This window comes from Myotis nattereri (genome assembly GCF_964212035.1).
Source record: "Myotis nattereri genome assembly, chromosome: 17".
NCBI classification, from domain to species: Eukaryota; Metazoa; Chordata; class Mammalia; order Chiroptera; family Vespertilionidae; genus Myotis; species Myotis nattereri.
The window spans coordinates 8,440,949-8,456,717 of NC_138092.1; the positions used below are offsets into that span (position 1 = coordinate 8,440,949).

Consider the following 15,769-nt stretch of genomic DNA (forward strand, 5'->3'; position numbering starts at 1 on the left):
GTTAAATTTATTCAGTAAGCTTCTCCTTGAGAGCCATCTTGAACAATTTTTTAAAAACATTTTGTATTGATTTCAGAGAGAAGGGAGAGAGAGAGAGAAACATCAACGATGAGAGAGAATCATTGATCGGCTGCCTCCTGCACGCCCCCCAGTGGGGATTGAGCCCGCAATCTGGGCGTGTGACCTGACAGGGAATCAAACCAGCAACCTCTTGGTTCCTGGGTCAAAGCTCAACCGTTGCGCCTCACCAGCAGGGCAGATCTGGAACCATTTGAAGGTACTTTTTTAATGCCATTTTTTCTCTCTTTATAATAAAAGACAGTAACTCTGGCAAGTGGCTTCTGACTCGGCGCATTTTCTTAGTGGATGCACTAAGTGGACGAGAAAATGACTTAGGAAATCAGCCAAGATTAATTCGAATTGCTACACGGATATCACTGAGGTAAACAAATGTCTAATGCACTAAATTAGGCTTGAAGTATAAAGCAAAATGTCCTAAAAGAACATGTTTACCAATAGTTATCAAATGAAAACAATAAGGACAACTGAACTGAAACAAGACCTAAGGTTATTTTAGATATCTGTGCCGTAGATTGGTCTGTGGTCGGCAAACTGCGGCTCGCGAGCCACATGCGGCTATTTTGCCCCTTGAGTGTGGCTCTTCCTAAGCCTTAGGAGTACCCTAATTAAGTTAATAATAATGTGTCTACCTATATAGTTTAAGTTTAAAAAATTTGGCTCTCAAAAGAAATTTCCATCGTTGCACTGTTGATACTTGGCTCTGTTGACTAATGAGTTTGCTGGCCACTGGTTTAGGCCAACAGAGGCGAGGAGCCAAGAGGAGAATGACAACAGGAGCTTGTGGAGCTTTATCAGAATTCACGTTCTGTGAGGCCTCCCTCTAGACCTGCTGAATGAGAGTGGGTGGAGAGGTGGCGGGTAGGGTGGGTATTAGTGCGCTGAAATGGGCATGTTAGAAAGAGCCTGCCAGGTGATGGCAGTAGGCATATCTTCATCCCCCTTTTTTGGCTACTTGAAGGATGACCCAATTACTTCACCATGCAGCCCTCATTTCTCTCTTTTCCAGTGTGAGATTACTGTCTCTGAGATCTTAAACACCTTTTCCATTCCAGTATTTTTTGATGCGTTCCTAAATACGCTGATGAAAATCAGCACTATCATCTTACATTAGTCGGCACTTCAGTATATATTATTTCTTTCACTGCTATTTTATTTTGATTTTCATAGCAATCTTATGAGGTAGGCAGTACAGAAACTTTGTCTTGTATCTCGCTGAAATCTAAATGTACTGTGTTTTTAGTATCCCCTCAACCTGCTAATGTATCCCTAGTAAAAATGAAGTCAAAGCTAGTCAGGCCTGACTTGATTTTAGTAAAACCATGCTGGCCCCTGGAGCTTGGCAGTTTCCTTTTTGAGTTTACAAGCTGTGTATTACTAATGCATTGACTTCAGCAAAATGTACCCTATTATGTGCCATAAACAGTACTAGAGCTGATATGTTGTTTTATTAAGAATTCATTGAACATTAGGATTTATCCACCTTTCTCTAGGGCTTATGTACCACTTATTTGAATATTTCTCAAAAATGGTTCACAATATTTCAGTGATTTCATTTGTAAATTTCATAGGACCTATATCAAGAAGAGTTTCTAATTTGTCTCAGAGGGTTTATTTATTTTCTTAATTTTAGAGAGGGAACAAGAGAGGGAGGGAGAGAGAAACATCGATGTGAGAGAGATACATCAATCAGTTGCCTCCTGTAATGCTCTGACCGGGGATAGAACCTGCAGCCTAGGTATGTGCCCTGATCAGGAATCAAATGCGCGACCTTCTGGTATACCAGTCAAGGACAACGCTCCAACCAACTTAGCCACAATGCCCAGGGACAGAGGTTTTGTTTTCATATTGAAGTTTTAACTACTTAAGATAGCTTGTGTTATTACTACTAGTTTATGTTTAATTTTCCCTAGTCTTTATTAACTGGTTGGTTCTGAGATTACCAAAATTGCCGATGTTAAGTTCAAAAGAAACAGTAAATGATAAGTTAAATATATGTTTAAGGGCCTAGATGTAATTATAACGAGAAATGTATTTTCTTTTAAACAGCATCCACCTTGTACCCAACACAAAAAAAGGAAACATCTACCCTCCCTTAATAACCATTGGCTACAGTGACATTGATGTCAAAGATCCCAACAGCCAGTTTGTGAAGGTGAATTCTTTACTAATCAGTGCCTCTATATGCATTCATATGGGATACAGTTTACATTACAGTCAGAGGACAATTAGTCCTTTTTCAGGTTTTACATAAACACTGCTTTTTATATAGTCAAGTGTTAATTGGTTTTTACTAACGATGGGTAGAGGTGAGTTCTTATGGATCCTGAGTATTAAAAAGGCAAGACTAAGGTTTTTGTAGACATTGTCGCCGCCTATTCATGATGCTGAGATGCAGAGTCTGCTGCTCGTTCTCTTTGGCCGCCTTGCTGCTGTTAAGATTTTGGTTCTCCTTGCCCGGCCTACAAAAACCAGCCAATGGAGGCATAAATAAGTGGAACAACAAATTGATGTTTCTCTCAAAATCAAAAAATTAATAAAATAAAAGATTTTGTCTTCTTTTCCAATTAAGCCAGGAGCTCAGACTTTACGGTGGGTGGTCTTGCCCACTTGAAGACACACTTCAACAGGCAGGAAGAGATGCCAGTGATCAACTTTATCCCTCGTGCTAAAATGAACTAGAGAATGCAGTTTGGACCTGCAGCCAAGTTGGCTTCCTACTACTTCCCCAACTCAGTTAATTAAATTTCGCCACAGAACTAAGGGCCTCCCCTGCTTGGCAGGGTCTGTAGATGGGAGAGAGACCGTGTACACCCTGACAACAGGCTACACCAAAGAGCATGAGCCTGGAAAAGGCGGGGCCATACATGCGCAGTGCCTCCTCTCCAGTAGATAAGGCATTTCTGCTTTGAAGAGGGGTAGATGCGAGAGGATGGAGACTCAAGCCAAAGGTGATGCCTCTCTGCTTTTTCCTCGGAGAGGTTAAGTGGTCATCCCCTTGCCTCTCTAAAAACATGAAAAATGGGGGGATAAGCATCTCTTACCTCCAAGACTCACGAGTAGCTTGTAATTTCCACTGTTTTACCTTTCTGAATTGTAATGTTCTAGTTTCTTCAGCCAGGGCTTTTGGCCTCCCTGTTGTGCTAGTACTTGTACTCAGGTACTATTGGATTTAGGCTTTCATTAAGCAAAAAGAAGGCACATAACATAGCTGTTCTCTAAAACATTTACTTCCTCATTTGTATTACCTAATCCAACGTTAAAATCCGTTTTCATTGTCTTGGCTTACATACACTGTAATAAGAGAGGGAGAAAGTCCAGAAGCATGCTTAGTAACAAAAGACTGCTCGGTTTAAAATTTCCTGGAGTGATAATTCTTGGGTAACCAAGAGTATGAGTATATTTATTCTAACATAAAACATTTCTGGATCTTTTCTTCACATACTTTTCTTGTCCAAAATATTCCAAACTAAGTCTTGACAAATTGGGAAATAAGAGAGTTGAGAGAATCATAAAACTGTACTGAAAAAGTCCACCTCAAATTCATTCTAATTGTAGAATATACAGTTCTTTCATCATTTCTTAATTTCTTATGACATTAGTTTTAAGCTGTTAAAAAATTCTACATTAGTTTTAAGCATTCAGCTACATCTCTGCTCTCACCAATAGCAAATAACCTTCCCTCATATTTTATGAGGATCGGGACTATTCAGTATGAATTTCCTCTTTAATACTCCTGTGTTTCATTGTCCTTCCTGTCTCTTCTTCCTGTTTCTAAGGGAAAAAGAAAAGATCCTTCCTCCTTTCTTCCGCTAATGTACTTGCATTTGTTTTCAGACTTTCTCCAGTGTTCTGTTTCACCCCAACCCCTTATTCAGTCAGCTTCTGTTAGTCCCTTTCTTTTGCTTATAACACCTTTCAGGTTGCCCCATCTTAAAAGCGAACTAAAATACACAAAACAATAAAATGCTTCCTTAATTTTGTTAGCTTTTCAGCTTGCTATTGTATATCTTTCCTTGATTTTTCCAACCATTTACTCTTTCATCATTTGCAAGCCACTGTAATAAAAACAACATAAGAACAGGCATGTAGATCAGAGAGCCCAGAAATCAACCCAAACCATTATGCTCAATTAATACTTGACAATAGAGGCAAGAGCATACAATAGAGACAGTCTCGTCAATACATTGGACAGGTACTTGCAAAAAAAATGAAACTAGACCACCAACTTACACCATACACAAGAATAAACTCAAAATGGATTAAAGACTTAAATGTAAGTCCAGCAACCATAAAAATTCTAGAAGAAAATATAGGCAGAAAAATATCAGATATCTCACATAGCAGAATTTTCACCTGATACATTGCCTATGGCAAGAGAAACAAAGGAAAAAATAAACAAATGGGCCATTTTGATCCTTTGAAAAAAACTCTTTCCATGAAGGTCTGCAATGAATTTCACATACAATGGCTTTATTTCTTTAACTTGACACTTATACATTTGACACTGAATTCTTGTTCCTGAAACTCTCTGACCATGGTAAGACTTACGTATTTTGCCTCTCCTACCTCTCACAGTACTGTTTCTCTTATATTTTACCGGTTCTTCTTTCTCTTCCTGTCCCTTAATGTGAAGGTATCCCTAAGATTCTTGTTCAACCCTTTGTTTCATCTGCCTTCTTAGGATGTGATTGTTTAGCCAGTTGCTAAATTCTTGATACTATAAGTTCTGTCACATTCCTCAGTGACAGAAACCTATTAGAAAATGAAATATTGGTTTGGATTGACTGCTGTTAATGAACTAACCTAGCTTCTAATGAAACCCCCTTTCCTGAATGTGTGTCCAAAAGGAATATTTAAGCAGCATGAATAATTCCCCAAAGCATATCCATTTATGTATAAGTTAGGGTCAACTCTAGTAGTATTGATAGTTCAAAAATATGGCATTTATGGTAAAAATCCAGCTATAAATGTATTTTTATAGTAAAAGTAGATTTGTGTTACATAATTTCAGTATGGCTAATTTGCTTTATTTTAAATATCAGGTTTCTTTCTCTGTCGAATATGAAATGAATCAAGAAGAAGCACGTATCCAGACAGATGTGAGTTTATTTTAACCTGTTGAAATATTTACAGTATATTTTTTAAACAAAAAAATTTAGATGGATAGGAAAGTTGTCAAAACAGATTAGAATTATATCATTCACCCAGCCTCCCCTTAATATTAACATCTTACATAACTCTAGTACAGCGATCATAACCAGGAAATTAATATTGATATGAGCCTATTAACTAATCTTTGAACTTCACATGTTTTTTTACTATTCTTTTTTTGTTTAGGATGCAGGCCAGGGTTGCACATTGTTTTATCCGTCTTCTCCCTTGATCTGTGACAGTTCTTTAGTTGTTCTTTGTCTTTAATGCCTGACCCTACCATTTTTGAATTATTATGGCTCTTAATTGGGCTTATCTGATATCTTCCCATGATTAAATGTAGTTTTAGAACAGATATAACAGAAATGATGCAATGCCCTTCTCAGTGAATCATATTAGAAAATATTTGATGTCCACATGTCTTATTATTGATATTGACTTTGATCGTATGACTAAGGTGATTATCTGCAGAGTTCTCTACTGTATTTTACCATTTGTAAATAATAAATATCTTAGGGAGAGATACTTTGAGATTATGCAGATATCACAGTTATTCTTTTGACCTCTAATTTTAGCATCTATTGACAATTCTTGCCTGTAAAAAGTATTACTGTGATACTTGTGTGATGGTGATTTTCTGTTTCCGTCATTTCTTCTATATTTGTCAATTGAAATCCTATAAAGACGAGCTGTTTTTTTGCCCACATTTATTTGTTTACTTACTTAAACCAGTAAGGGCTACTGGATACCTATTTATTCTTGTGATTATAGTCCATTACTATTTTCTTGCTCAAATTGTTCCAGATGTGGCCACGACCATTTTTTAGTACTTTTAGACTTTATAGTGTTCTTTTTGAACACTGATGAGGGAAAGTACATAAATCCCTAAACTGTCTTTTCTGTCCTTAGATTGCTTTGGGTGTGTTGGGTGGGCTCGCTGTTCTAACATCTCTTGTGAAGACGGCAGGGTGGAAGAGGCGCATTGGGAGTCCTATGATTGACCTACAGGTATGGTCTCAGGAGTCTGAGGTACTTTTTTATCTTTGACCATTGCATGTTCTGATAAGACACAGCTAGTGGGTGAGTAAAAAGTCTGCCTGGAGTTTCCCTGGGTAGAAACATACCTCCTTCCCCTCCCACGTTGCTGCCCTCCAGTCTGCCTCCCCCTCAGCGCTGCTGTTGCCTCCTCACGTCCTCGCCAGCACTTGGTATTTTTCCAGCCTTTCCATTCCTTGCCAACCTGGGGGTGTAAGGAGTATGTCATTGTTGATTCAGTTTTTATTTGTCTGATTGCTCTTCACATGCTTCATGCATCATTTGGGTTTTCCCTTTTGTTTATATCTGTATATATTTGTTTATATCTTTTGTTTATATCTGTTCTTATTTATTTAAAGGTGGTTGTTTGTTTTTTGTATTTTCTAAATATGAATCCCCCTTTTTTTTATGTTGAAATTTCTTCTCCAAGTGTGACCCATCTGTTATTTATCTGTGTGTTCCTGTGTTTAACAGAATCTCTTTTTTTTTTTAATACATTTTATTGATTTTTTTACAGAGAGGAAGGGAGAGGGATAGAGAGTCAGAAACATCGATGAGAGAGAAGCATCGATCAGCTGCCTCCTGCACACCCACCACTGGGGATGTGCCCGCAGCCAAGGTACATGCCCTTGACCGGAATCGAACCTGCGACCCTTGAGTCCACAGGCTGACGCTCTATGCACTGAGCCAAACCGGCCAGGGCTAACAGAAACTCTTAATTTTGATACTGTCACATCTGAATAGTTTTTCATATTACAATATATTTTGCTTTTAAGATCTTGCTTAAGAAAGCCTTTCCCATCTCAAGTTCAAAAATATTTTTCTCCCATGTTTTATTCTTTTAACTTTGCAGTTTTGCTTCTTTTTTAAAATAGATTTTGTTTTAATTTTTATCTCTCATTTATTGAATATTTACCATGTGCCAGGCACTTTTTTAAACATTACTTGTATAATTCATTTAATCCTCACAATAGCTGTATGAAGTTGGGTATGATTATTCCCATTTTCCACAGAGGAAACTTTGGCAGACATTAAATAAATTTTATACTCCTTTAATTTTATAGCAACTCAGTGATAGGTGGTACTTCCATCTAGCTGATTAAGAACATGAAAAAGCAATGTAGTAACTTGTTTGTGCTGGGGTATCTTTGCGACTCCAAAGCGAACAGGCCAAGGGATTCAGGGGAGGGGGCTTTGACTTACATTTGGGATGGACAGGAAAGGCTTCCCAGAGAGGTGGGGTGTAAGCTGGTGTATTTTCATCTGTGATTTCCACAAGCCGTCGCCGGGGCCCTCCACCAGGTGCGAGGGCAAGTGGCAGTGAGCAAAGACAGACGTGGCCTCCGCCCTCAGAGCTCGCAGAGTTTACCAGAGAGAATAAGGGAAGAATTTGTGATGAAACAGTACCCATTTCATTCCACAAAATATTTGAGATGAAAGTGTGGGGTGGCCCATCATTAAACGGCCGGCACTGGCAGATGAAGCTAAAAAAAAGTTCGTTTTGGTCTAGGTTGTGAAGGACCTTGTAGGTTAGGAATTTATATTTCAGTGAAGAGTCACTGGTGAAGAGTGACAGTCCGTCCAATTTACACTTGAGGAAGCTGACTCTGGCGGTCGTGTGGAGGATAGACGAGGAGAAGGGCTCCAAACTGGGAGAAAATTAGGAAGCGTTTCTGCCTCAGGTGGTGAAAGAGGAGGAGGTGGAATAAAACAGGCTGTCGGGAATGGGACCAACGGTAAGGACCCGAGGGTATCTAGGAGTGGCCGCAGCTGGTCGTGCTGACTGATCCGTGCGTACAGGCAGCAAGGCGGCAAGCTTGAGAAGCTGGTGCAGAGTGTGTTGCTCACAGTGGTAGTATAACTGCACTGGGTCTATAACGCTGCCGTCCTTTATTTATTTATTTATTTATTTTTTAAACATATTTTATTGATTTTTTACAGAGAGGAAGGGAAAGAGATAGAGAGTTAGAAACATCGATGAGAGAGAAACATTGATCAGCTGCCTCCTGCACACTCCCTACTGGGGATGTGCCCGCAACCCAGGTACATGCCCTTGACCGGAATCGAACCTGGGACCTTCCAGTCCCCAGGCCGACGCTCAATCCACTGAGCCAAACCGGTTTTGGCTAACAGCTGCCATTCTTTTTAAATTGCAGACGGTTATGAAGTTCATGGTGTACTATGCTGGTGATCTGACCAATGTGTTTGTTATCATCACCGTGGCAACGGGTCTTTATTGGCTTATTTTCTTCAAAGTAAGTGAGTTGCTGAATTTAACCTGAATGCCAATGACTAACTGGTGAGTGCTCGTTCTAAAGGAGCAGTTTTTATTTGGGAGGATTTCCGATGACAAGCACTGAGTAGGCTGTGTTTATTGCGAGCGTTACCGCCTTCCTCCTTAGCTCTCTCTGGAAGTATGCTGAGTACAAGCCGTCCGTGCTTATGTTTACTGGTGTAATTTTTGTCACAGGCACAGAAGTCTGTCTCTGTGTTTCTGCCAACGCCGACTCAGGAAGAACGTTTTGTTACTTTTGTGGGATGTGCTTTTGCTCTGAAGGTATGTTTCAAAGGACAGGGTAAAAAATGTAAAAGGCCTGCTAATACACTTGTAAGTCTTTAAAATTAAAGTACAGTGGAGCTGTGGTTCTCAAGCTTAATTCATTTCAGAAGGCTGTTCAAGGAGCGATTTGATTGAAAACGGGATCATTTTTTTCCCATTAGAAAGAATGTAGATTAAATTAATCCGTTCCAGTTTCCCAAATAATTCCATGTTTTAACCTTTTTCAGTTGCCTGTGATCTTTGTTTTGTGAGCACTTTCACACCCTTAGAGACATCAGCATTCTTTTTTTTAAATATATTTTATTGATTTTTTTACAGAGAGGAAGGGAGAGGGATAGAAAGTTAGAAACATCGATGATAGAGAAATATCGATCAGCTGCCTCCTGCACACTCCCTACTGGGGATGTGCCCGCAACCAAGGTACATGCCCTTGACCGGAATCGAACCTGGGACCCTTGAGTCCGCAGGCCAATGCTCTATCCACTGAGACAAAACCGGTTAGGGCGACATCAGCATTCTTAATGGCCTCTTTATGTTTTAAAATTGTGCTAATCATCAATTTCACCATGCCAGTCGGTAGCCAGATCAAACATGCAAACAGTTCTATCATACTTTGCAATTATTTCTTTTTTAAGCTCTATCATTATTCTCACAGCTTTCCTTTTCACTTTGCTGCTGTCACTAACCTTCTTAGGACTCATGATGGTTTACTATATGTATTTAATAATAATAAGCACCAACAAAAGCAAAAAAACCCCCAAAACACCCCACTGAAATATTCACAGCACCATTTCCTGAGATGTTAACAAGGAAAGGTTTAGTGGTAAAGGGACTCATATTCGCACATTCTCGCCTTTGTCACCTGGGAGACATGTGACTGATCATACAGGTATCAACATGCAAGGGTTGTCGGGTAGAGAACAGAAGTTTTGTTCAACAACTGAGACATTTTTTTTAAAACAACTTGGTTGAGAACCAGTTGTTCAAAATGAATATTTACTCCAAGAACTGAGGTTTGACTGTACTTTCAAAATCTTTGGAATTTAGTTTGATTTTGAAAGAAAGCATGAGTTACTGTTTTACACAGGAAGTCTACTTTTTTAAAAAAATGTGTTTTTATTGATTTCAGAGAGGAAGGGAGAGGGAGAGAGATAGGAACATCAATGATGAGAGAGAATCATTGATTGGCTGCCTCCTGCACGCCCTCTACTGGGGATTGAGCTCGCAACCCAGGCATGTGCCCTTGACCAGAATAGAACCTGGGACCCTTTAGTCTGTAGGCCGACGCTCTATCCACTCAGCCAAACTGGCTAGGGCAATACTACTTTTATGGATAATAGCTCATTTTGAAAATCTGGTTTAAATAACTTTCTAGGGAGCCATAAATATGTTTGAATTAAATGAGTTGTAGCTAATTTGATAAAAATATTTCATTTTATGGCTTCTTTAAAGTCTGATGATGCACTCACAACAGGGACAAAATACCTTCAGGCATGAATTTTGTTTCTGTAAATTGAAAGTAAAAGGTACTGAAATCTTAGAATTTGTTTTCTGTCTCTATAGTCCTTTCCTCCTCTTCTCATAGCATCCCTTCTCCTCAGGTCATTGTTTGTCAATGTATGTGAAGCTCTTTGCCTGCCTCTGTGGTAGATCTCATCTCGTTGTACGGTGATTAGGAACTGCTTTTCCCACTTACTGTGGCCTCCCTGAGGAGGGGAATCACCCCGTACTTAGATTTTTGTCCTTTAATTAATAATGCATCAACTCGGAAGAATGCCTCATTTTATTTTTTTATTTTTTTAATTAAATCTTTATTGTTCAGGTTATTACATTTGTTCCTCTTTTTTCCCCCCCATAACTCCCCTCCTCCCAGTTCCCGCCCCACCCTCCGCCCTCACTCCCCACCCACTGTCCTCATCCATAGGTGCACGATTTTTGTCCAGTCTCTTCCCGCATCCCCCACACCCCTTTCCCCCCCAAGAATAGTCAGTCCATTCCCTTTCTATGTCCCTGATTCTATTATAATCACCAGTTCATTCTGTTCATCAGATTATTTATTCACTTGATTCTTAGATTCACTTGTTGATAGATGCATATTTGTTGTTCATAATTTGTATCTTTACCTTTCTCTTCTTCTTCCTCTTCTTAAAGGATACCTTTCAGCATTTCATATAATCCTGGTTTGGTGGTGATGAACTCCTTTAGCTTTTCCTTATCTGTGAAGCTCTTTATCTGACCTTCAATTCTGAATGATAGCTTTGCTGGATAAAGTAATCTTGGTTGTAGGTTCTTGGTATTCATCACTTTGAATATTTCTTGCCACTCCCTTCTGGCCTGCAAAGTTTCTGTTGAGAAATCAGCTGACAGTCGTATGGGTACTCCCTTGTAGGTAACTGAGTTTCTTTCTCTTGCTGCTTTTAAGAGTCTCTCTTTGTCTTTTGCTCTTGGCATTTTAATTATGATGTGTCTTGGTGTGGTCCTCTTTGGATTCCTTTTGTTTGGGGTTCTCCGCGCTTCTTGGACCTGTAAGTCCATTTCTTTCACCAGGTGGGGGAAGTTTTCTGTCATTATTTCTTCAAATAGGTTTTCAATATCTTGCTCTCTCTCATCTTCTGGCACCCCTATAATTCTGATGTTGGTACGCTTGAAGCTGTCCCAGAGGCTCCTTACACTATCCTCGCATTTTTGGATTCTTTTTTCATTTTGCTTTCCCGGTTGGGTGTTTTTTGCTTCCTCGCATTTCAAATCATTGACTTGATTCTTGCGCTCCTCTGGTCTGCTGTCGGGAGTCTGTATAATTGTTATTTCAGTCCGTGTATGCTTAATTTCTAGGTGGTTCCCCAATATACGATCGAGGGTCTCATTAGTTTTCTTGTAGATCTCATTAAGTTTATCGGCGGCTTCTAAACAGTTCTTGAGAGACCTTAAAAGTTTGGTTCTGAACTCTATATCTTCCATTGACAATTTTGTCCTGTTTCTTTGTCTCCGCATTTTGTTATGCTTCCTTGGTGCACCCCCTAGTGGTCTTTGTGCGCAGTCTTATAAACCTTGATTGTTGTAGCTAATACCAGGGAGGGTTTGACCTCCAGGCCAAGTGGCTATGAGAATCAGCTGTTTCTGCAGTGAGAGAACTTCTGTCCTCTAGGGAGGTGCTAATCTAGCCTTTGCCTGAGGCTATCCGGCAAATGCCTCTGTGCAGGGCTTGGGCGGGGCGGGTCGCACAGGATCAACAGGGTGGGCCAGAAAGAGCAGTTATGGCCGCTCTCAGTCCTGTCCCCAGGGGCTCTGCCTCTCTGAGTCCCAGCAATGGCTGCAAAGCTCGGAGAGAAAGCTGCACTCGCTCTGACCGAAGCCAGGCAGACCCGCTTCTCCCGTTTGAGTCTGAGTCCCTAAAGACTCGCCCGGATCTGGAGCTCAGAGTCTGCGACTCCCTCCCGATTGAAAACGCCAACCGCGCCCTCCGCCGCCAGCCCGCTCAGCGCACTCCGCACCTCAGAATTTGACTTCAGCACTGCGCCTCCTCTGAGTGTCCGTATGCATTTCTCTTTCCTCCTAGTTGTAGGACTTCCACTCAGCCAGCGTTCCTGTGGTTCTGGGTGATGTCCCTTCCGTTTTTTGGTTTCACTTTTGAAGTAGTTGTTCAAAGCAGCAAACTCCAGCGTTAACCTATGCCGCCATCTTGGTTCTCTCTGCTTCTTGGACCTGTAAGTCTATTTCTTTCACCAGGTAGGGGAAGTTTTCTGTCATTATTTCTTCAAATAGGTTTTCAGTATCTTGCTCTCTCTCTTCTTCTGGCACCCCTATAATTCTGATGTTGGTACGCTTGAAGCTGTCCCAGAGGCTCCTTACATTATCTTCGTATTTTCGGATTCTTTTTTCATTTTGCTTTTCCGGTTGGGTGTTTTTTGCTTCTTTGCATTTCAAATCTTTGACTTGATTCTTGTGCTCCTCTGGTCTGCTGTTGGGAGTCTGTATAATATTCGTTATTTCAGTCCGTGTATGCTTAATTTCTAGTTGGTTCTTTATCACAACATCGAGGGTCTCATTAGATTTCTTGAGGATCTCACTACATTTATTGGCAGTTTTTAGAAAATTATTGAAAGACATTAAAAGTGTGGTTTTGAGCTCTATATCTTCCATTTCTGACATTTGCGTCCTGTTTCTTTGTCTCCGCATTTTTTTATGTTTTCTTGGTGCACCCCCTAGTGGTCTTTGTGTGCAGTCTTGTTGTAGTTAAGCCTTGATTATTGTAGGTAATACTAGAGGGGATTTGACCTTTAAACATATTACTTTCTATAAATGAAAAATATGTGTCTCAGCCACACTTTTTTTTAAATCAGAAATCTCAACACCAGAAATAGAAAAGAAAAGAACTATGAAAATATCTTAACACTTTGATTAGGACAAGCAAATTACAGTGGGAAAATATCTTCACTTTTATAAAGAAGTCAAATTATCTACAAAACAAAGTCTATTTCTGGAAACCTTGGAAAAGAGCCAATTATGCAAGGCCCATGTATAGGAGAGGCAGTATATCTCCTTTTTTCATATTCTTATTGCAAACAAAGATGGAGGAAGGGAAGACAAAATAATATGTGTATAAAATTTCTGTGAATTAGGTGGTTCCATATTACTTTATGAACTTCTAGTGACTTCTGATGGTATTACAACTTTGTCACTTGTGAAAATTATATGTTCTTATGATTGCAGTATATTTGCTTCTAATGAATTAGTATTGGTGCCCTGGCTGGTGTTGTTAAGTGGTTAGAGTGTCAACCCGTGTACGGAAGGGTCATGGGTTTGATTCCCGGACAAGGGCATGTATCTGGGTTGCAGGTTGGATCCCCGGCCCGGTTGCGTGTATGGGAAGCAAATGATTGATGTGTCTCTCTTACATTCATCTCTCTATCTCCCTCTCCCTCTAAAAAAAATCAATGGAAAAAATATCCTCGGGTGAGGATTAACAAAAAAACAAACACACGGAAAATAACTAGTATTGGTTTTATAAGTAGGTTTAATGTGGATGCTTTTAGGTGTTTTGTTTGTCATTCTCAGGCTCTGCAATTTTTGCATAAGCTCGTATCCCAGGTTACCATTGATATATTCTTTATCGATTGGGAGCGACCTAAAGGGAAGGTTCTTAAAGCTGTTGAAGGTAACAAGTAACCATTTGTGCCAAAATTCTCTTGCTATCCTTGCAGAACAAAGATGAAGTAACTCTTTCACTCATTTTATCTCCCTGACCAGGTGAGGGTGGTGTGAGGAGTGCTACCGTTCCCGTAAGCATATGGAGAACATATTTTGTAGCAAATGAATGGAATGAAATTCAGACTGTGAGAAAAATTAATCCACTTTTTCAAGTACTTACTGTCCTCTTCTTTTTGGAGGTATAAACTATTTGACATAATTGTATGCAACTTGTGGGTACCACATAAATGTTCATTTAATTTAGTTCCAGCTAAGTTTTCATGTGAGCAGAAGAGTTTTATAAAGATTGAAATATTGTTCAAATGATTAAAAAAAGGAGTGGCTTTGCCCTGGCCGGCTTGGCTCAGTGTTTAGAGTGTCGGCCCTGGACAGAGGGGTTGTGGTGCAGGGCACATGCCTCGGCTGCAGGCTTAAACCCCATCTCCAGTCGGGCCACCAGTGGGAGGCAACCAACTGATGTATCTTCCTCACCTCAGTGTTTTTCTGTCTGTCCCCTTTCCCCTTCCTTCCACTCCCTAAAAATCGATGGAAAAAGGATCCTCACTCTTTGGGTGAGAATTAAATTAACAAACAAACAAAACAAAAAAAAACACACAGGAGTGGCTTTTTACAAATCATGGTAAAATATACATAATGTGAAATTTATCATCAACCATTTTTAAGTATACAGTTCAGTAATAAGTACATTCACATTGTTGAGCAAACAATTTCTAGAACTCTTTTCATATTGCAGAACTGAAACTGTGCCCATTTAACTAGTAACTCCCCATTCGCCCTCTCCAGCCCCTGAAAACCACCACTGTTTTCTGTCTCTCTGAATTTGATTGCTCTGGGTAAGGAGTGGCTTTTAAACCATTGGCTTATAGCAGAATCCCCTGGGAAAGCTTTTACTAACCAAATACCTACGCCTTGCCTCGTCCCCTAGAGACTATATTTGATTCAGTAGCTCTGAGGTAGGCCCAGGTATCTGTACTTTGAAAAAGTCCATTTGCTCCATGATTCATATTCTTACTCCTGTAATTAGAACCACTACTATAAGGTTGAAATTTTCCAACAAGTTATTATTGAACTCCTACTATGAAGTGTGTTCTGTGTTAAGAGCTGAACAAGACACAATGAATGGTTCAGTGCCCTTTATAACTATTTCATGGGTCTGGTTGGAATTATTAAAGAAAGTATTCAATACTGAAGCTGGGACTGAAATATGGAAACTCCTTATACAGGTAACAGATTTCCTCAGGAATCATTAATCTTATGTCTATCTGCCTTCCTTCCCTTTACCTTCTTTCCCTCCTTTCTTCTTTCTTTCCTTTTCCAAAGCTAGGATAATATGTGTGTCCCTAGGACATACGAACACTATCTCAGTTACTTATAGTAGTGTTTTTCAAAGCTTTAAAGGGCATTACATGAGAAAGAAGTTTCTATCCAAGTAAGTTGAGAAAACACTGGATTCAATAGTCATGTAGATTTCTTTACCATAAAAAGAATTTTGCATGGTGTCTGGCATATGTTAAAATCTCATGAAATGTTGGTTTTTCATTGGTAGTTTACTGAAGAAAGTTTTATTCTTCTGACAAATTTTTGAGCTTTTTCAGTGTAAATGATAATAGGGTTATATTTGGCCTTTATTTGTATTGAAGAAAATACCAGATGAACTATTTTATGTTAAGTGTTTTGTAATTAAAAATACCAGATAATTGTTTTTATCTAGATTTTTCTACTGTTTGTTTGAAC

General features: G+C 39.6%; 1 protein-coding gene across 1 annotated transcript in view; it reads left to right on the forward strand.

Moving 5' to 3' along the window:
* The window catches only part of TMEM67 (transmembrane protein 67), a 39,123-nt gene that overhangs the window by 16,486 nt on the left and 6,868 nt on the right, over nucleotides 1-15,769 (forward strand). Inside the window, exons 13-20 of the mRNA XM_081111108.1 lie at nucleotides 319-442; nucleotides 2,128-2,233; nucleotides 5,124-5,180; nucleotides 6,142-6,240; nucleotides 8,424-8,522; nucleotides 8,738-8,824; nucleotides 13,883-13,982; nucleotides 14,075-14,214. Coding sequence (XP_080967234.1) covers nucleotides 319-442; nucleotides 2,128-2,233; nucleotides 5,124-5,180; nucleotides 6,142-6,240; nucleotides 8,424-8,522; nucleotides 8,738-8,824; nucleotides 13,883-13,982; nucleotides 14,075-14,214 — 812 coding nt within the window. The remainder of the gene's footprint in view (nucleotides 1-318; nucleotides 443-2,127; nucleotides 2,234-5,123; nucleotides 5,181-6,141; nucleotides 6,241-8,423; nucleotides 8,523-8,737; nucleotides 8,825-13,882; nucleotides 13,983-14,074; nucleotides 14,215-15,769) is intronic.